The sequence below is a fragment of the Apostichopus japonicus genome, chromosome 3, assembly GCF_037975245.1.
Source record: "Apostichopus japonicus isolate 1M-3 chromosome 3, ASM3797524v1, whole genome shotgun sequence".
Taxonomy (NCBI): Eukaryota; Metazoa; Echinodermata; class Holothuroidea; order Aspidochirotida; family Stichopodidae; genus Apostichopus; species Apostichopus japonicus.
The window spans coordinates 16,730,719-16,752,746 of record NC_092563.1 but is presented as its reverse complement, the minus strand read 5'-3'; the positions used below and the strand labels follow the sequence as shown (position 1 = coordinate 16,752,746).

The following is a 22,028-nucleotide window of genomic DNA, read 5'->3' as shown; positions in this document are numbered from 1 at the left end:
ATAGGTTATATATTCAAAGTTGGGTGATTCAAGAAGATGCGACATCCACAGTGTGTCATGCTAATTTTCTAAAATATAACTTGGTTTCACCCCAACCCCTCACCCCACCATCACCCCTCCAACCACCCTTCCACCACACCCCTCTCTCACCAATTCCTTACTCAGGAACTGTTACTGAAATTTTAAAATCAATTTGTTTTAATTGTGGCTCAAAGAATCCCCCAGAAAACGTACAGTAGGTCGAAAACCGTTTGACTGCAATCCTAGGTTACATCCTACACGTCCATATACAAACTATTTTTTATCTTGTTTGTGGTTTCGTCCATGCTGTACCCTCTTCTACTGACCTCATGTATGAACACAATAGATAATATCAAATAAAGGACTTTGGTTAAGGAACACAGGATCAAGACATAAATAAGCAACAGAACTCGAACAAAAAGCTTTTGTTTACAGTAGCATCATATAGAAAAAAAGCTTTATGCTGAATTTTTTTTATTTTATTTTTTTTTTAAAGAAGTCGCCACCTTTATGAGAATTAAAAACAACTGTTACCCTTTCGTTATACATCAGGTTTATAGTACCTCTGCTTCATATTATACTATTTCCAGACTCAACATTCCACTTAAAAATTGTTTGACAGACAGGAATCTGATGTTTTTTATAATTTCTAATGTAATCTTGTGATGTCCATGTCATTCTGTTGACAAACAAACACCTCACCGACTTATAAAGATGACACACAAGTGTCTTTAAAACAATGTTTCTACTTGTATTCTTGAGAGTGTTAGGTGCAGCATGTGATTAGCTAGTTACTCGTGCAAGAAGTGCAAAACTTAGGATCGATAGAAACCATCATTGTTTCAGATAATCGGGTGATACTTGAAAATTGTAAAACCTGGCAAATAGAACCCACAAACCTCTCCCCTTGTATATCAATTGAGGCAAAGAAAATCCCATCATATCTATCAACAAATTTCATAAATAAGCCTTCCATCAAAGCTCTCTAAAGTAGCAGTCAACAAATTATTAGGCTCACAAACCGGCAGTCTTCCATGCGAACCAACCTATCAGACCCCCAACCACATAATTAATGTTCAGAAAAGTAGGACAGTTAATCTTTGGACGATGAACTTTTCATGTTAAAAAAATCTTCATCAATAAGGGCCTGTAAGCTCCCACAAACTGTGTATACAGTTTCCGACATATGGAAAAATTCTGCAACCCACGTAATCTTTTTTTTGGCATCAAACTTTGTAGTTTGCGGACCAAGATATTAAAAGGACTACTGACCTGTCTTGTCTGATGACACAGGTCTCTTAGCTACTTGGGGTTTTGGACGAGGTGCAGGTTTTGGACCTGGAGTAATTGACAATGGTCTGGGTGAGGCTGTAGGTGGGCGATCTTTCTTCTCAAAGCTTTTTCTCTTCTCTGCGATCGACATTCCTGTCTCTTGATTCTCCTTAGTCTCAAAGCTCTTCATCCTGTCTATGATGCTGCTGTTTCTCTTGGGAACTTGGTCACCGTTTTCATCCTTCTTATCGTCAGTTTTGGTCGCATCTTCCTCCTGCTTCTGCTCCCCGTTGGTTCCGCTCTCGGGTTCTTCTCGGGCCTTTTTGTCATCATTGCCAATCTCTTTCGGTGCATGCTTGACGTCGCCATTCACATTGACCTTGTCATTGTCGGTGGCAAGGGCAGGAGCTGCAGCCTTGGATTCGACTTTCACCTCCACTTTTGGACTTTCCTCCACTGCAGTTTGATTAGTCGGTCTCGCACCAATAGAGGCACTCTTCTTAGGCGATGTGGATGGTTCCTTGGAGGTTCTCTCTTGGACCGAGTTACTCTTCTTTGGGATGAAGAGAGGGTTCATGCTCTTAGTAGGAGAAGACGGTGATTTCTCTGATTCCAAACTAGGTACCGGAGAAGGAAGCTTTTTGGGAGATGAGGGCTTGGTTGGGGAAGGCTGCTTCACCGATGGCTTCTGCTGAATTGGTGAAGGTACAGATGTCTTTCTAGGGGAACTTGGCTTCACTGATGGTTCCCTTTCAATGGGTGAAGTCGTGTCTGTGCTGGAAAGTGCTGGGGTAGGTGGTGAGGACTTTACAGGGCTTGATGCTCCTGCCTCTTGTATGAGTGAATTATCAGATGATTGCAAAGATGATGTTTGCTCAGCTGGCAAATTTTCTTGCTTCGGAGTAAAAACCTCAGGAAAAGGAATATCCTCTGCCCGAGGCTTTTCTTCCTCCTCAGCACTTGCAGCAGCCGCAGCAGCAGCAGCAGGGGAGCTTGGTTTTTCAAGCGTTTCATGCAACGTTGGCGATGGCTCTGCTTGCTTTACTTTTTCAGATTTCAAAACACTAGTCTCACTTTCTTCCTTGTCTCCCTCAGATGTCTCCGACTTGATGCTGCCTCTGGCCGATCCGTTGCTCTTCGTGGGACTCGGTGGAAGGACGAGAAGACCGCCTGGGGGTGTCTTCTTTGGACTGGGTGGTTTCTCTGCAACTGCATCGTCGTCAGGAGATGATACTTCTTCTTCCTTTTCTTCTTCTTCGTCAACTTGCTCTTCTTCTTCTTCTTTCTCCACTTTCTTTGGTGGTTCTTCGACTGGCTCTGGTTGTTTGACCTCCTCTGGGGCGGCTTTGACAGTTTCCTCCACTTTCTGAGAAGCTGGTTTGACCGGAGGAGGGGGTTTGTCATTCTTCTTCGGAGTATCTGCTGCCTCTCCGTTTACTGCAACTGCCGGTGGCTCCACTACCTCCTAACCAAATTGAATAAATGCCAAAAATATAACACATTTTCAGATAGGTCTAATATCCAACTTTCAAAGACACAGTTGCAGCAACAAAAACTTTTAGAAAGAGATTTTTATAACAACAACAAATCTAAATTCATTCATTGTCTTTCATGATGTGTTTTGAAAAATGATGCAAGAACATAAATATAACAATTTAATTAATGCACATTTTCTTTCACTGGATGTCATGACAACACATCAAATTTGTCTGATCATGCTAAATTATTAATTAAAAAGAGGACTCTAATTCATTCATAATTATTAAAGCTACATAATGGAAATGCGTATTAGACTGGACTGACCTTTTACACAGTTATCTTTCGAGATGCTATTTAGCACCCAAAATGGCTTATAACTTACTTTTCACATTTGGTGCCTATCCAATCTACACTTGGAAGACATTTTCAGATGGGAAAACTAAGTCATTCAATTGAGCAACAAAGAATCCATGATGCAAACCTAACCAAATAATTATATTTATTTACATCGATATCATATAAAGAGTAACATGCTTTACCATTTGAAATAATCCAGATACTATAAAAGCACACCTTATTAAAAAAACGTTAAAAGGCCAGCACTGCTAATTTAAAGGTTAAATTGATAATGACATCAACAATCAATAACTGAATTTGAAGTAAACATCTTCAAATCTTGTTTGTTATTTCTCTGGCAAATCTGCCGGGCTGCTTTTTTTCCAAGCAGCTGTGGTTTGCTAATCATTAACATCATTTCAAACTTTTTGTAACAGCCAAAATTATCTGGAACAAACATTTCAATAATGAAATATCATTGAATGAAAAACATATGGGATTATCTCCTCATCCCCCTTCTCTCCCCCGACCCCCCCCCCCTCCACATTTGTTATACAAAGAAAATTTGTGTAAAAGTAAGAGGGTCTGACATTCAGAGGCTGAAGAAAGTTTAGATCCTGTGTCCATCAAACCTCTCCCATTCCCCTTATTCAGCCAAACAAATGTTGAAACACAGCAAAATTAAATACCAAACGGTAAATATTATTTACACTTGCGCAATTATTTTTGCTGATAAATTTTACCTTGCTCTTTCTCTTAGCTTGTTTGGCTTTCAAATCAGCCATAATGTTTGGTGTGAGGGGTACTTTGCCACCCATCGGCTTCAAGGCAACCTTGACTGGTGCAACAGCATCCTCTTTCTTCTCAGCTGCATCTTCCGACTTGGTATCGCTGTCGTCCTTTGCCGATAGCTCATCCTCTGATGATCGGTATTCTGGGGTCGGGGGTGTACTGTCTTCCTCGGGGACCTCACTCATTTTCCTCTCCTGCTGAGGTGATGGCTTAACTTTTTCTGTTGGAGGAATTTCAGATATGAAAAATTTTGTATTTCACAAATACATATGCGCACAGAGTATGCCAATTTTAGTTGTTGCACTGAAGTCACAGGCTAAGACACTATGTCAGAAGCGGGGTGGTGTGCTGGGGGGAGGGGGCAGGGGGCTGCAGCATCACACAGCCAGGCTGCAATATCACACAACAGATACTGCCGGTCTGCTGAGACAAACTCTATTGGTTGACATAGATTCAGCATTGCTGCAGCAGGTTTATGCAGCTTTCTTTTTCACAGGATGCCTCAGGAAAAACAGAGGAAAGTTTTTCGGGGGCAAATAAAACATCTCAGTTAGCCTATTCTACATCAATATTTATAGCAGATGTTATTATGACCTGCTGGCCACCTTTTCATAAGCTTCATCAGAGATGGTTATTCTTCATTAGAATAATTATCAGCTGGCTGCACCATCTTATTATCACAGTGTAATAGGCTTGATTGTGAGGATAAACATTGTATAGAATATGCATTTCCATGGACTAAACAGATCACTGCGTATAAAGCATGCATCCTTCACAAAGGAACATTTCCTATGGACATTTCCTAATGAGGGTGTGGATAACTGGGTGCCTGCACCTGCTTGTGTATGAATAAGACATTTTTTATCTTCTATAAAATAACACCACATTTTCACTCATAACTGGGGTAAATCTAGACTGATATGATCCTTAATCATACACAATGATATCCACATATATACTGTGTTTGTCTATAATGCAAACCATCGGTGACAACAAATACTGTACAACCGATTTATCCAAATTTCATCACCGCAATTGAAAACGTTTGAATACTAGAACATGGTAGACACTCCAAAAGCCCTTTAATAGCAGTTCTCATGAATGGATAAACACACAGAGGGATATCAAGATCCCTTCAGTGAGGCTGTCATACTATAGCACACTGACACTTGTTAGTGTAAGAGGCTCAGTCATGATGGGCCACTCTTTATGGGAATTCCCCATAGCATTTAAATTGTAAGGATAAGGATGCTAGACATTATGGTCATTGAAAAAGGTGACCATGATGTTCATTATCCAAGGTCAACTCTGCATCGCAATGCGATTCGGGGGTCCTTTGCTCTGCTCAAACATGAAAATGCGACCATTCATGTGATGCAGCTGGGGATTTCCATTGATGATTACCAAGTATGTGGCCTAGTTAAACACTTCAGTTTACTTGACTAGTACTGTCTTAGCTGCATACCATGCATTATATTATACCGAAGAATGACACATTTCGGCTTGTACACATCACAGGCCAAGGTAAAGTGTAAATGAACAGTCCTACCTTTTGTGACGTTCTTTACTGGTTCAGATCCTTGTCTATCGGAAGGCGACTCTTTGGCTTCTTCCATTGGTTGAGATGACCTCCTTTTGCCGAAGAGTCCAAACAGACCCCTAAAAGAAATTGACCGTTCAATATAAGAGGAAGGAGATGCCCAAAGAAAAACTTCTCACAGAGACAAAATAATGCTTCAAACATCAAACTTGATCATCACAAAAAACTGTTGAAGAAAAACATTGCCCAATTTTCAGACAAAAAGTCCTCCAATTAACCCTTAAAAGCAAAACCAATCTTTTTCTTATGAGTATTTGCTTATACATAGAAAAAAGACGGGGAACAAAGAGGTTAGTTTAACCCGGTTTGTCGATAGTATCACGTGTAAAGGGAGATAAAGAAGCATCACAAAATATGCAAATCTGATTGGTCCCCCCCCCCCTCGACTGTGCCAACTGTTTGGATGCAGAACTACACGGCCTACTCATATGCATCGTGAATAGATAAGCAAAGTGAGATGGACGTGGACAAACTCAGAATAATATATTTATTTTCTGGTATTCATTTTGCTCAGAATTTCCTTCCTTTCGTAAAAAATCACGTGGACTCTGTTCAGAATAGAGGAATTGAAATAAACTTACTTCTTCTTCTCCTTCTTTTTCTCATCTTTCCCTTTTTTCTTCTCCTTCTCTTTCTTCTTCTCTTTTGCAGGCGTGTCACTGAGGTGAAAATGTTTCGAGAAATAAGAAAAGACAGTTTAAGACAATCAGTCATGAATGCCAATTTGTTATAACTAGTGCAAACTCCAACCATAAGTGTCAGGATTTTTTCTTGGTGAGATAGGGTTGGGGGGGGCGTTGGCCTGCTTTTGGGGGTCGGGGAGATTCAATGCCCTTTCTTCCTGCACTATGTCCCATGCTTCACCACCCACCTATTGCTTCCTACTCGTTCACTAGAGTGTTCGGAGCAGTTTGTATCGATGATCCCAAGCCTTTAAATTATACATGATCGCTCACAGACGATGGACTGACCTCTTGGTTTTCTGGGTTACTGGAGTAGCCACCAGTTCTGGATCCACCGGTCTGAAGAAATCGTTGACTCCTTCGCTTACGTCCTGGATGCCCCCATCCTCCTGACTGTCCTTTCCTGGGTTATGGTCTTTCTGCGGTATGGCCACTGCCCTCGTGGGACGAACATTCCTGACCCTCCTTGGCCTATCCAGCCGAGCATCTCTTAGCGGTCTTTCAGAAGAGGACGAAATGGCATCGAAATCCTGGACGAGAAGGATGGATTCAAATCAAGAAGAAGATTAAACTATTAGAAAAATGGAGATGCCAAAGAGTTATCATTGGATAGACAGGGATCTAAACCAGCAACTAAAGTCCACCAGTTAGGAGGGGCTCATCATGAAATTCATTAGAATCATATAATTTATATATTTATATATATATATATATACGATTCCAAATTTGAATTAAAATGTTGAATTGGAAGCCAACCGACATGTTAGTTGTAATCCAGCAGGGTGCTCCCACATTTGTGGTCGCTTAAGAGTCGTAAAAATAACTGCTGATTGTTATTATTATTATTATTATTATTATTATTAAAGATAACATTTAGTAACATCATCAGACATTTTTCTCATCCCAGTATTCAGCAAAGTGAATGATGTTAGCTACTTACCAGTGAACCACAAACCAGCAACTAACCAACAACTATAGACCATCAGGTAGGAGGGGTTGTTCATGATAACTCAAGTCCACTAGGTAGGAGGGGTTGTTCATGATAACTAAAGACCACTAGGTAGGAGGGGTTGTTCATGATAACTCAAGTCCACCAGGTAGGAGGGGTGGTTCATGATAACTCAAGTCCACCAGGTAGGAGGGGTGGTTCATGATAACTCAAGTCCACTAGGTAGGAGGGGTTGCTCATGATAACTCAAGTCCACTAGATAGGAGGGGTTGTTCATGATAACTCAAGTCCACCAGGTAGGAGGGGTTGTTCATGATAACTCAAGTCCACCAGGTAGGAGGGGTGGTTCATGATAACTCAAGTCCACCAGGTAGGAGGGGTTGTTCATGATAACTCAAGTCCACTAGGTAGGAGGGGTTGTTCATGATAACTCCAGTCCACTAGGTAGGAGGGGTTGCTCATGATAACTCTCAAGTCCACTAGGTAGGAGGGGTTGTTCATGATAACTCAAGTCCACTAGGTAGGAGGGGTTGTTCATGATAACTCAAGTCCACTAGGTAGGAGGGGTTGTTCATGATAACTCAAGTCCACCAGGTAGGAGGGGTTGTTCATGATAACTCAAGTCCACTAGGTAGGAGGGGTTGTTCATGATAACTCAAGTCCACTAGGTAGGAGGGGTTGTTCATGATAACTCAAGTCCACTAGGTAGGAGGGGTTGTTCATGATAACTCAAGTCCACTAGGTAGGAGGGGTTGTTCATGAGATTCGTCAGTATCACATTAAAGATTACATTAATTCCACCCACTACTGTATTAAATAACAGTGTAATGGTATAGTATTTCAGCAACTAAATGATGTTAGCTACTTACCCCGAGGGATACGTTGGGTGCTGCCCGTCCCGCTTGTTTCTTAGGTTCTCTCTTTGTAGGAGTAGGAGCAGCGCTGGTAGATGGTGTCGCCACTTTAGGTGTCTGATCTTCACGAGGTGCTGGTTGTGGTTGTCTCACATCTTGAGCTAAGAGGGGGGAGAAGGAAGGACAAGCATGAACCATAAATGCTGCATATCATATTGATATTTAAACATCAATCGATCAGTACCTTTATTTCTACCAGGAGGAAAGAGAAAGATACCAGAAAACTTATAAATCTGTTAACTTTTAGTCCATCAAAATAGCACCAGGAGTGGTGAAATGAAAAAATAAAAATAAAATTACACTCATTGTAGAGAGAAACAAAACTTTCTTCTGAATTTGGACTAATTTGGACTTCTTTATTTTGATCACGTCATAAAATATGAAATATGTATGAGCACCACCACCCTCAGACAGCTAAGAATACTTGTGTTTCACTAATAGGAGATGCTTCCAATGTCAGTGGGCTTCTATTTAAGACAATCTAAGGTAGCATACGCCCATTGAAAGCCCCATTGACTTACACACTATATCACAAAAGTGGTCTCTAAGTCTAGAGAGAAGTTTTCACTAGCTAAACGCTACCCATCACTGAATAGCTGACAAGTTGGCCTTTCATGGCACCATCAATTTTTCGTACCATGACTATGCAGATTTTTTGCTACGAGAGCCGGAACTTTTTGTCACTTGTAAACAAACCTCTTTACTCAGTCGTAAGCAATCTTCGTACGCTGCTCCTGGGAGGGCTAAACTAGTCTTAAATTGAATCAATTGACCCAATTTTTGAACCACATGTGCTTCCATTCATGTTCTTTACATCCAAGCCACAAAAAAGCATGTATCCTAATTGATAACATAGCATTGATATAGACGCTAATAGGAGTATGCCACCGTAAGATTGTCATAGTAAAAATATGGAGCTGAAATCTCGTAGTTCCCATTAGTTTGGTCGCTTCAAACTTTCGGTAACAAACGTGATCTAATTGACATCAATGCCATGGTATGGGTAAAAAGTTGATTACAGTGCTTAATGGCAAGATATCTACCAAATGGATTTGAAAATATGTTTTTGGTTGCTAAGGGGAATTTGTATCATAAATAAGCTACAACACATAGGTTAATGATGATTACCTTTAAAACTCATCTTTTTGAATTGATTGTGATGTTAGAAAAAAGTTATGCTCTTTTATACGACAAATCTCATATCAAAAGAGCTCATTAGATTGACCAGCAATGTTGACATTTGAAAAAATTGGAGCAAAATTTTTCTTGACCATTTTAAATTGTAAGAGTGTTAACTATGCTACCATGAAAAGTGTCCGAATCACATTATGTTGAGGATTCAGTGAAGATCTATAAATTACATCTACCAACGAACCCTTCCATTTGGTGGAGAAATCTAGAGGATTCCCTTAGAGTAATTAATGGCAATTATATTTTGAGTAATACCAGGCAGGTTTGGAAAAATTACCAACTGGGCAAATCGTTGAACCGATGTATATCTCACTGTTAGATATGATGGGTTTTCATATGTGAAATTTTGTAAGACTCGTTCAGGGTAAGGTAACAATCAAGGCATACGTAAACAAGAACTTCAATTATATCCAACATTTTGCCACCTCTGCACTGATTAGTGTCTAGAGTTTTGAAACACTCAATTAAAAACTTCATCCTCTCTTCTTGTCTTGATGTTTGAAACAACCCTCTGCCACCCCCCCCCCTTTGCCCCTCACCTTACCAATGCATTTTCTACTTAACTTATAACAAATCAGGGACAGATATGTCCAAATAATCTTTGGTTTTCAAAACCGTTACATTGTTTTTTTTCCTATTTAAAGATAGAAAATATCTCGTCTTGTATAGATAAACTAAATATTTTTGTAATGCAATATGAATCCTAGGTTTCTGCCTTGGGGTTACGGTCTTAACGTTATGAGCCCAGAAAGTTGAGACCCTTACGGTGAGGCTGGCCTTTGGTTGTTACACCTGGTTCCAGCCCTACCCCCCTCATGACACTGTACTTTAGCCTAAGGATGTCAATCTATAGGCTTTGAATAAACTCCTATTAAAATTTAAAAATTATTTTATACTCTTTTTTAAAGTTTATATGGTCTATCGGGCTACATTCATTATTTAAACTAATTTAATAATTGTGTATCTATTCTTGTTCCAATTTTGGCTGATGTATGTCATTATTCTCTTCTTCATGCTATTCAGGCACGTAGCCAAGGGGGGGGCGAAGGGGGCAGCTGCCCCCCCCCTTGAGCATATTTGTTTTGTATGTTTTTGTGATATCGCTAGTAATTTCAAAAGCGAAGATGCTAAGATGCAACTTACAAGGCCTGGGAAGTGCCATTTCCAGCAATCTGGGAGGCATTTTCAGCCAAAATTTTCTTCTACGCTTCGTGCCAACTCGTGGTGGCGCTACGCTTAGATAGTTTGCAATGCCGTATCTACAGCTCTGATGGTTTGCCTACAGTTTTGCCCCTCCCTTGGCAAATTCCTTGCTACGCGCCTGATGCTATTAGCAAACACTCACCTTGTACCATGATTGACTTCGGCCTTAACTTTACACTCTTCCTCTTATCACGAAGATTACCCTGAGGATAAAAAATCAATCGGAGAGATGATGACAACGACATCGGTCATGGAGATGCTGGTTCCCCATAATATCTCTTTTTCCAATTTTTTTTTAATATATATTTTTTTTAATTTAAGTAATTGAATATCATAGTGAAAAAAACAGGTTAGTTCCATCCGTTATAGAATCAAACAAGGTGAAACAATTCAGCATTTTCTTCCGCATGATAGCCAGAAAAATAAAATTAAAGAAAATAAAAATTTGAAAAAAAAATGGGGAAAAAAAGTACAAAAAACTGAGATTGGAAGCAAATAGCGAGCAAACCTTGCTGGTGGCTGTGCTTTGCCCTTCTTTCTTTTCATATTGCTGTGAATCTGGAGACGCCTTGGTCCCTAGGCCTTGCTCGGCGTGATCTACATCATCTTGAGACGTTGGCCCGTTAATTTCCAATAAGGACAGAGACAGGGTCCTATTGCGGTTAGTTGAAAGATGCTTACCCTGTAACAAATGGGTTCATGGACAAAGATGGCTTACATCATTTTTGTCAATCAATCAAATCAATCAATCTTTGTTTTTGTTTTTTTGTTTCTGTATTCATTTTTATTTTTCCTGTTTACCTTCTGTGATAATAATTGATAACGGAACTATATCACTGGTGATTAAAACTCTCGGCAAAACCAACCAGTCACATCGCACAGCTGTTTAAAAGTTTGAGGCATAGTGAAATGTTTCTCATACTACCTGTTAAAATTGCTACTTTTTTCCAAATGTGATTCAACACAAAATTTAAAAAAATTACAGTTTATAGTTGAATTCAGTTTCATCAAAAACTGGAATTTTCATATTAATCCATTTTGATATTAAACTGACCAGAACTTTGTCACTTTAATATGCTATAAATCTTGGCTACTACTAACCTGTACATCCCACCACGGCTGTTTTTAAGTTTGTGGCTATGTTAAAGTATTACTTACGCTACATTAAGGTATCTTTTTCCAACTTGACACTGATTGAAGATTTATCTGATATTAAAAGTTTTTTAATTTGTAATAAATCATGTTTACCAGAGACTACTTTTTTTTATTATTATTATTAATTTGCATAATATCTGAACAGAACTACATAAATGATGGCAAGAAATCCTGGCTATTCCAAACTGTCATCTCACTGCTGTTAAAGTGTTGCTACATGAAACTTTGTTTAAATGCTACATAAACTGGAGTATCTTTCCAAATTTAGCCAGATTAAAGGGACTGTATCTCATCTTAAAAAATGCTTCCCAGTTTATATATCAATATCTTTTCTTTTCTTTGAGGTTTGAGAGAGGCTAAACTAAGGCTTGAATGTACAGAAAAATTTGTGTTCCTGTGGGAGGAGAGATGGGAGAAGATTGGCTCTTTTCATACTCTAAAGATTTCTTTCAGTCGCCATTTTGCGATGTGCTTTCTACACTCCCTTTGTGCATATTTGAGACCAGGTTTTCCTGGTCATTTGTTTCTGATGAGGTTTGACGACGAAGCAATTAATCGTGTCACTACTGAATTGATACTTCATCTTTTCTCATCAAACTTATTCACTTTACCATCAAGTAAAATAGTATAAAAACTTTTCCAGACAGATGCTATGAATTTTTTTTTTTTTTTATTAATTTGTATTCTTGCTCTTAGAAACAGGTGAAATTAGGGATTGGTATGTAGTCTATTCATTTGATGATACTAACAACTTTTGCCTTGACTTTCACATGCAAGCTAAATAAGTGAGGTTAATACATAACGCATAATGCATTAATATTTGGTAAACATATGAACATACTATTAATTGCAATCCATACGATAAAATGAGATTCAGTATCTCAGGGCATAAACTATGGTATGGACCATTGTTTAAACCACTTTCGATGATCATGTATTTTTCTATGAAAAAATCAGACAAAATTATTCCCTTTAATCTCAAGTTCAATACATTAAAATTATGGTTTAACACTCGGGGGGGGGGGGGGGGGAAGAATCTGAAAAATGTATCAGAATGCATTGCAAGTTTTCAATCTACTTTTCAATCTTTGTGTTTAAGATCAGAATATTTGTTTCTGTAAAACATGACCCACTCCTAAAAGATGATATCCTCAGTTGAAAAGAACTTTCTGATGGTTGAAGTTGATTGCATAGCAAAATTGCTGAATATTTTCTGAATGTTTTGGCAGAAACCATATCAACATAGCCATCTGTATTACAAAGATATGAATTTTTTGGACATTTTGTTCAATTGCATCTGGCAACAAGCAGAATGGATGACATCATCAGAACACTTCAGCTGAAAAAATGTCTTTGCTATTATTTTATAAATTTGTCAATCATTTATCCACAGAGGAAAAGAATATTTCTACACAAAAAAAATGATACTTTTTGATTACTCTTCAATATAAGTTTCATATTGTTTGTCACCAGAAAACCCTTTTAAACTGGACCAAGTCCTAAAATCCAAACTTTTTTGCCAAAATCGTTACATTTTCTTTGAAGTATAAGCTACAGTACAACTAACCCAACAACGGGAAACAAACCATGGGCATTTCATTTAAAACATTTGTTATTATAACATAACAATGGACTCTGTACTTTTATAAATTCAACTAACTGACGTAATTATTTTCATCAACTCAAGTAAATTCCCTTCACTATTTCATAAAAAAAACCTGGAATATTTAAACTAATGTCTTCAACTTTACCACAACTTATAAAAGAACAAAACAGAAAAATTGAAAAGGTGCACTTGCTTCTTCCGCGGGTAATTTTTTCCCATTTTTCGTTAATGAGATTATGAACTTTTAATTGTTTTAATTGTTATGAACTTTTAATTATTGCAGTCGTGTAGGTGCAAAAATATTCACTCGATGTTCATGCACTTGAAATTTATCTTTTGTCACTGACATCCAATTACTTCAAAAACTTTTGCCAATTCCTCTTTCCTTGATTCTCCATATTGATAAAAAAGAATGGTACTGCTTGAGGGGATTAACATAGCTAGTACAATTGGTCAACTTGAAAACTTTAAGCCAAAGAAAGGACATTTTTTGGATTTTCTTAAGTACCTAATTTCAGAGTGTATTTTACCCTAATTTCATCTTTAAAAGTTCCCCAAAACAGCTAGCTCTTTAAAGTTAAAGTTAAAGTTGAAGGTTTACAGTCTTGTATGAGGCTAATGCCTCCTCACACGACTTTACAACTTAACCCCTGGTCATTGGTAACTTGTCACACCCACACACCAAAGTGTGCACAATTCAATCAATCTCTCCTGGGGCACCACAGTGCACCACAACCACGTGTCCCCCGGGGGACTTCCCATAGGGTGCAGCCACAAACCGGCGCACGCAACTATATTTACAAGTTACCTCGCAGGTCCCCATTTATACACCTGGGTGAAGAGAGGCAATGGAGATAAAGCGCCTTGCCCAAGGACACAACGCAATGATCTGGCCAGGGCTCGAACCTGTAATCCTTAGATCACAAGTCCACTGCCTTAACCACTTGACCACAACGCCCTCCCAACTTTACAGTTAAGACTTAAACTCTTTCAAACTGTGAAGAGAGACATTCAATATCTTATCATTTATAGCCATCAATTGTGCTTTGATAGATTGATAAATGTATCTCCATATCAAAAAATTATATGAAATTAAAAAAAAAAAACCTTAAGAATTCCCCTAACTCGCACAATGGAGCCAAGAAAAAAACGAACATCCCTAATTATGTGCATTGTTTTGGTTCTGTTGCCACTCTAAAATACCACAATAGCTTAATCATTCTAGCATGCTTTATTTTTTTTTATCCAATTTTTTTTCTTTTAACCGGTAGCATGTGCACTGTGCAAGGACCAAACTTGCCATTTTTTTTTGGTGTACGCCCCATCTCCAAAGTTGCTAAATGTCCTATGCATCCTATGCATGTCACATAATGCCACAAGTGTCATAAAGGCATTGAAGACTCGCCCCAAACCATGTGTGGCCATCTGAAAAAGTTAACTTTCTGTTGCTTGCAAGTGACGTTTTGTTTGTGTCGCTACAAAATGCAGACAGTAATGAAACGTGATACCTCGTTATCTTTAGCTGGACCTGAGATGTCCATCGCTGCATCGTTTGTACTCTGTGCTGTGGGTACTGACCGCAGCTGTATTTACTGACTGTACACTAGTGTCTAATTACCAACGGTAGCAAGCAGTGTGTTTTTTTTTCTGGGATCGATGGTGGTGCCTAACACTTCTGTTACATCTCATTCGAAACTAGGTCAGATTACCGGCATTAGACGTTTCTTTTTCCACGAGTCTTCGCACCCTTTAACTTTTAGCTGAAGCATTGTCTCCTAAAATATCACGCAGCTTATCTTTCTTCTTCTTCATTTGCTTTTTAGCTAAGCAAATGTGCAAAGCCCAATTTTCTACAAGGCTTTCAAACTTTCTTCAGAACGTCTTTTTTTAATTTTATTAAGTTCCTTCTTTCTCTGATAGACAGAGGTCACATGACATGACAAGGTTTCTTACCTGACTTTCACCTGTCTTTAATACAATTGAAATGTTTTAAAAAATATAAAGATGTCATCATTTCTTTCAATTCATTCTCTGTTTCTTCCTTCAAATGTTAACAATTTAAAATCCAGTGTCATTTTGCATGGGTACCTGTTCAAATAAATTTACTGATACTCACTAAAACAATTATTAATTTACAGAGGAGAATATGAAAATGACAAAAACTAACACTAAAAGCTACAAATGCTTCATGATAAATCACAAATGTTAAATATGTCAACTAAACATGACGACAGTCCTTTTGATCAAGAGCAAGCACTATAAAATGTTGATACACTTTTCAACAACACACTACAAGCCCATCAATCTATGAAAGCCTATTTATTTTGTGTCATTTTGCTAGTGAGAGAAATGGTGTCCTGGTGTCCGATTACCGTTTGCAAACTTTATAGCTATGCAATAACAACTTTGGTGAAAGCAAAACTTTGACTTGCTACATTTGGTGAAATTGAATCTTGGATTATAAGTTTCACTATCAAGATTTTAACCAACTTGATATCAGACAAGCTTACATCCCACTACTGCCACCATATAAGTCTAAGCCTATTTAGCTTTCATTTTGGCTGTGGGAAGATGGCAGCATACTGTTTGCAACATTTAAACTATGCTATAACAACTTTATGTTTTTACATTTTTCAACAGGACACTACAAGCCCATCAATCTAAGCCTATTTATTTTGCGTCATTTTACCTGTGGTAGAAATGGTGTCCGACTTTGCGAACTCTTTAACTAGATGCAATAACAACTTTGGTGAAAGCAAACTTTGACTTGCTACATTTGGTGAAATTGAATCTTGGATTACAAGTTTCACTATCAAGATTTTAACCACCTTGATATCAGACAACTTACATCCCACTACTGCCACCATAAAAGTCTAAGCCTATTTAGCTTTCATTTTGCCTGTGGAAAGATGGCAGCCTTCTTTTTTGCAACAGTCAGACTATGTAATAACAACTTTGTGTAAAAGTAAGTTGGCCTGACGTTTCGATCCTAGCAGGATCTTCTTCAAAGGCTAAATTACAAGTAACAGAAGGGACAAAAACACGCACAAAATACAGACAGGGTAATGGGCATTTGCTACATTTGATGAAATTTAATCTTGGATTATAAGTTTAGCTATCAAGATTTAACCAACTTGATATCAGACAAGCTGACATCCCACTACTGCCACCATCTAAGTCTAAGCCTATTTAGCTTTCATTTTACCTGTGGGAAGATGGTAACCTACTTTTTACAGTTTAATATACCCTTTAAAATAAAGCAATAGAAGAACACATCAAGCTAATAAAAAAAATAGGTCGGTAGAAGCTTGGCATCAAGATATGTTGCTCGTTTAATTAAATATATTGCCTTCTTTAATTGTTTTTGTTTTAGTTATTGCTGTTGTTTTTGTTTTCTGCTTGCTTGTTTCAGGTTGATATCTTATCATCATTGCATTAATATTTTATCATGTGTATAAAGCAAGTGTGTGTAGAACGACTGACTGTTTTTGTTGGTTATTACTGGCTAAGTGCCGATCTAATGAGCTGTATACCACATTCCTTCACAACTCCACAAACAAAGTATAGGAATAGAAAGTATTAAACCAAAACGGTCCATGATTCTGAAGCAAAAATACTGCATAATGATTGCAACTCCCTGAGCAAAATAAACACCCCAAACATAAATTATGAAAATAAAAATTGATAAATTCATTGAAAAAGATATTTTATAAAACATTATTGTTTACAACGTTCTGATTAGTGTATCTATGTTAAGCTTCCACAATCACAAAACAAATTTTTTTTAAATGAATCATTTTGTTGTTCAATACAATGTCAGCACAATAATGGGTTTGGAAATGTAAAGAAGGATTTTAGCGAACTCCCAGATATAATGGATTAAAAACCTCTCAACAGAGAAGGAACTAAGTAATCCAAAACCGCACGAAGAATAAATGATAAAAAAAAATTAAAATAATAAACAAAAGTATGAAGAAACAAAAAGTTGTGCACCCCTCACATGGATAGCTAGAATGGTTACCTATATGTGCATAGTGGAGGATATGATGTGCTTTCTTCTTTCTTACATAAATGAAATAAATGTGTTCCCACTTGGCCTAACAACTATGATAAACTTCACTATTAATAAACAAAAAAACAGTTTTGCTCTCAAAACCTCTGTGTATGGCTCACAGGTAGGTTGATGCTATGGGTAACACTAGAGTTAATTTTTCAAGTTGGTTAAATATACTTACCAATGATTGATGACAATTCATCAATTTATCAATAATTTCATCAATAATGGTATCAGAAATATGGGCTGCCATGGCAAGATTGGCTTCGCTGCAAAGAAGAAAGAAAGAAAGAGGGAAACATGAAACGACTACTTTTTGATATTAAAGATGTTACAACAATTGATAAGCATTTCAGGGAAGAATTTTGAGCAGAATACAAAACTGAATTTATTCCTTAAGGCAACTTTCACCGAACAACTATCTCTACAATAGCAATAAGTGAATATCAAACGGGCATATGAAGGTGACTGTGAGGTGTTGTATGATAAATCGGCATTTTATGTTCCATTTCCTACCATCTGGTGGTAGCAAAGTGAAACTCATCGGGAACAAGCTAAGGTGCTTGGAACAAAAAATTGTCAATTTACGTTAACCAAAATTGCGTCAGGAAAGTTACAATGTAGGCGAACAAAAACTTCAAACATTTTGCAAAATGAAACTACAAAGCATTTAGATGCTATTTGCGGTGGCCAATGGTGTCTGAACCGGACTGAATGTTTAATTATTCAATAATAATAATAATAAATGAAGAGCAGCTAATTAGCTAAGATCGTATACATCTGTTAGCCAGATGTAGGAATAACCAATCTACGTGTGAACATCATATGCCTTGTTCAGAGTGAAACAAAGTTTACAGTTGAAGTACAACAAGACAACTGAAAGGGATATTCCGATGGTTAAAGTTCATAGCTTTAATAGTACAATTGCTGTAAATTTTCTGCATCATTATGTCAGCTTCCATCCTCATAGCATTTGTCTGATGTGAATTTTTTTCCTACCAAATTTGGTAAGATATTGTCAATGAATCTGTCAACTATTGACGTCATTACGGCAATTCAGCTGAAAACAACATTTTTGCATTTCCTTATAATATTTAACTTGCTTATTTCATAGAGTTAAAAATAGTATAATTTCAACAAGAAAGTTTAATACTGATGAAATTTAAAAAAAACTGAGAAACCTAGACAGTCAAACATTCACTCTTTTGCATTCTTCTGCATTTTACCACACGGCCTCTTCAGATTGACACAGAGTTTATACAAACCCAATGTACGATACAGCTTTCAGATAGTAAAGATGAAACAGTTTGAAGTACTTATTGGTTATTCATGTCAAACTCACCTCATTTGGTTGGAAAGTTGGGCATTGAGCTGCTCTATAAGGCTTAATACAAATTTTTCAGGGACTGTGCTTCGATTCTTGCACACAGCCTGAACACTTTCTTCTAGCTCATGATTCTCCATTATGTGAGGACATTTCTCCTTGGTACCATCGATCATACCCTCAGCGGTTTTCTGTATGAGAAGAATGGAATGAAGTATGGAAGGAAGTATGGAAGTATGGAAGGAAGCAAGGAAAAGACCAGTGTTTTACCAGTAACAGCAGGGTGTATACCCCGACTCTGGCAAAGAAACATATTTTACAACTAAATAAAAAGAAAAGTGAAACGAAGATGGTGCAATCTTTTCAGAACTTATACGTCTCTCATCTCAATGAGAAACACATAAACACGCATAGCACTATATAATTGGTACTGGATAGCAGCACAATGAAAGATCACAGAAGCATCTTGTCCATAGAATGTCATGAAGCGATCGAAAAACAAATGGTAGCTACCTGAAGTTATCATGATAAAACCTTGACGATACCAATAATAGGCATATTATAAAAAGCTGAAGTAGCACCATTCAAACAGAATGGTAACAACCTTAGGGCACAGGTGTTAAACATAGCAAATATGGAAGATCATGATTACACTCTCAAGGAGTGTTTGATAGCAGACTGGAGGGGGGGGGGGGAGTTGAGTGATTATAATGACAGCATGAGAAGGGAATACCATATCAGCACAGGGATTTCATGTCACCCCTTGTGAGGTAATATCAAACTAATGGATATCCCTACCATCATGCAAGGGACATTTGGCTTAAGGCAGAAGTTACAAGACCTTGAAGAGATGTTTGCTAGTTTGGTGACATTGTGACACAGCTTGTGATATAACATTATGAAAGGCACATTCAGCTAGCACAACAGCTGAATGTACCATGTTTGAGCAGATAAAAGGCGATGCAATAAAACTGAGAATCTGGGAGGTCGGGTTAGAACCCAAGCCGGACAAAAGGAAGGTGGCTTTTACGTCTGGGAGAAATGCGCTGTCTTCCAAATGAGCTAATAAATTACGCAGCCCCCTCAACCATGATGTACAAAGCTACAAGGCATTCAATTACTCGGACACGCATATGTGTCTACTTATCTTCTTTGTTGTATTCGTAGTCATCACCATTATTTAATAATACATTCAACATCTCTGTGTAATGTGGAAACCACAAGAGTCAAGTTTTTTAATAAAATAACTGATTGTTATAGTCGCAATCAGCGCAGAAATACACCAGGTTTCTCTGCCTTACCTTGAGGTTATCTTCAACAGAGTTGTGGATTTGAGTCGCCATCTCTTTCAGTTTTGAGGTCACGTCGTCGGATTCACTCTTCCGAGATTCTGCGTGGAGGACCTCCAGAAGCTAGAGGTGTGAGGGCGCACAAAAATGTACAAAGAAAATTAACAACATGGACCACCTTTCTTTTTTTTTAATCTACACATCTTTGTGTCTGATACGGTCTAATCGTGCAGGACTTTCCAGGAAATGTTGTAGCAAGTTTTGAATTTAAAATTTGGTTTGGTTTCCTGCCTCCAAAAACATTGCCCCGTCAGTCATCGATATTTGTATGTATGATGCTGTTACGATAAGAGCAGGATCAAATGGTTATCAAAAACGGAGAATGCTTAGAGGCTCGGCTGGAGCAGCTGTGATACTATAGTAAGTGATACAATATGTCTTTTTATTTCAACAGTCCGAGCTTTCTAAGACCAGATCACACATCCCACTAAGGGGAAATTGCAATCATCACATCATCTTTAACGGTAAATCCATCTCACTTAACTTACTTGTTTCGAGTTGTCTGCATCTTTGATAAAACCGGTGGCTTTATCGATATTCTCCTGAACGTCTCCCTCGTAACATTCTGCTAGTTCCTTGCAAGCATCTTGAATCTGGACGACCAACTTGTCTACGAGCTATTACAGAGAAATAATACCACCGGTTTGGTAATATGACACAGACAGAACAGTTCTAAATTACAAAAATCTTAAAATCTAGCAATAATGAATTTATAAAGCAGGATTTGAAAAAGAAACTCAGCTCATTACTCCTTTAAAAAATGCTGAGTTAAATGACACAGTCATTTCCCTTTAGAGTAAGTATGGGGATGTACGGGAAGAGAAGAAACTGAGTTGGGGGGAGGGAGAGGGGGCAGAGTGAAGGAGGAGAGAGTGATGTGAATAAAAGAGCTAAAGGACATGTCAAATGCAAGAGTGGCGACAGATATGTAGTTACACACACTTTACTCAGTTTAATACTACTGCTCACAATCACTCATTACTTGAAGATGAATGGACTAAGGTACTTCCACTTGTTGGTATAGCTTTCCTTTCCTAGCAGTTCACTGATCAAACAGTTTTTTTTATAATACTTTGGTGATTTTGATGTATCCTGCATTCAGACAAACTTCCAGCAAAGAAGACATACAGACGTTGTATAACAGAAAGTGAGTATATCTACAGCCAAAAGACCTTCAGGGATCATACCGTATTTAAGGGATCATACTCTCCTCAAGTAATCATACCATCCTTAAGGAATTGTACCGTCCTTAAGGGATCATACCATCCCTAAATGTTCCTATCATTCTTAAGGAATCATACCATCCTTAAGGTATCTTACCATCCTTAAGGGATCATACCGTCCTTAAGGGATCATGCTCTCCTCAAGTGATCATACAATCCTCAAGGAATCATACCATCCTTTAGGGATCAAACAATCCTTAAGGGATCATACCATCCTTTAGGGATCATACAATCCTTAAGGGATCATTCCGTACTTTAGGGATCATACCGTCCTTTAGGGAACATACCCCCCTGATTGCATTTACCTGATGAGATGTTGTGTACAGAAATCCTTGTTGCAACCTAAAGGCCTGAGCGTCCGCAAACTTTTGAGGACTATGATTACGCTGTAGAAAGGATTGTATCCTTTGAAATGCCGCTTCTGCTTTCTCAGATGATGAACCAGACTTGGAACAAGCAGTAAGGTCTGCCATTGGGGGCGGTATACTCTTTAGACTGTAATTTCTGTATAAACAATCAAAGGTATGGGTTATCCGGATCAGGAAGTATCTTGATCATGGGGTATCTGGATCAAGGGGTATCTGAACGGACAATGTTTATCCAGATAATGGGATATCCGGATCAAGAGGTATCTTGATCATGGGTACCTGGATCATGGGTATCCCAATCATGGGCTATCTGGATCAAGGGGTATCAGGATCATGGTTATCTGGATCATTGATTATCCAAGTCATGGGGTATCTGGATCATGCGGTATCTGGATCATTGAGAATCAATATCATGGAGTGTCCGGATCGTGGAGTCTCCAGATCTGATAACTAAGCATTCATCATTTCATAACACTAGGGATACGCCATAACTCATAGTAAAAGCAAAT

At 38.1% G+C, this 22,028-nt stretch overlaps 1 protein-coding gene across 10 annotated transcripts in view; it reads right to left on the bottom strand.

Annotated features, from left to right (window-relative positions):
• Window positions 1-22,028, bottom strand: part of LOC139965151 (F-actin-uncapping protein LRRC16A-like) — a 95,170-nt gene that overhangs the window by 16,136 nt on the left and 57,006 nt on the right. For 7 of the 10 annotated variants that reach the window (XM_071967353.1, XM_071967352.1, XM_071967354.1 and 4 more), the window contains 13 exons: window positions 21,457-21,655; window positions 20,417-20,545; window positions 19,881-19,991; window positions 18,598-18,770; window positions 17,437-17,524; window positions 10,949-11,122; window positions 10,583-10,643; window positions 8,002-8,147; window positions 6,472-6,713; window positions 6,082-6,159; window positions 5,450-5,559; window positions 3,852-4,120; window positions 1,294-2,758 (listed from right to left, as the gene is read on the bottom strand). In XM_071967353.1, coding sequence (XP_071823454.1) covers window positions 1,294-2,758; window positions 3,852-4,120; window positions 5,450-5,559; window positions 6,082-6,159; window positions 6,472-6,713; window positions 8,002-8,147; window positions 10,583-10,643; window positions 10,949-11,122; window positions 17,437-17,524; window positions 18,598-18,770; window positions 19,881-19,991; window positions 20,417-20,545; window positions 21,457-21,655 — 3,245 coding nt within the window. The remainder of the gene's footprint in view (window positions 1-1,293; window positions 2,759-3,851; window positions 4,121-5,449; window positions 5,560-6,081; window positions 6,160-6,471; window positions 6,714-8,001; window positions 8,148-10,582; window positions 10,644-10,948; window positions 11,123-17,436; window positions 17,525-18,597; window positions 18,771-19,880; window positions 19,992-20,416; window positions 20,546-21,456; window positions 21,656-22,028) is intronic. The other 3 variants (XM_071967367.1, XM_071967366.1, XM_071967360.1) reach the window with 2 other exon arrangements.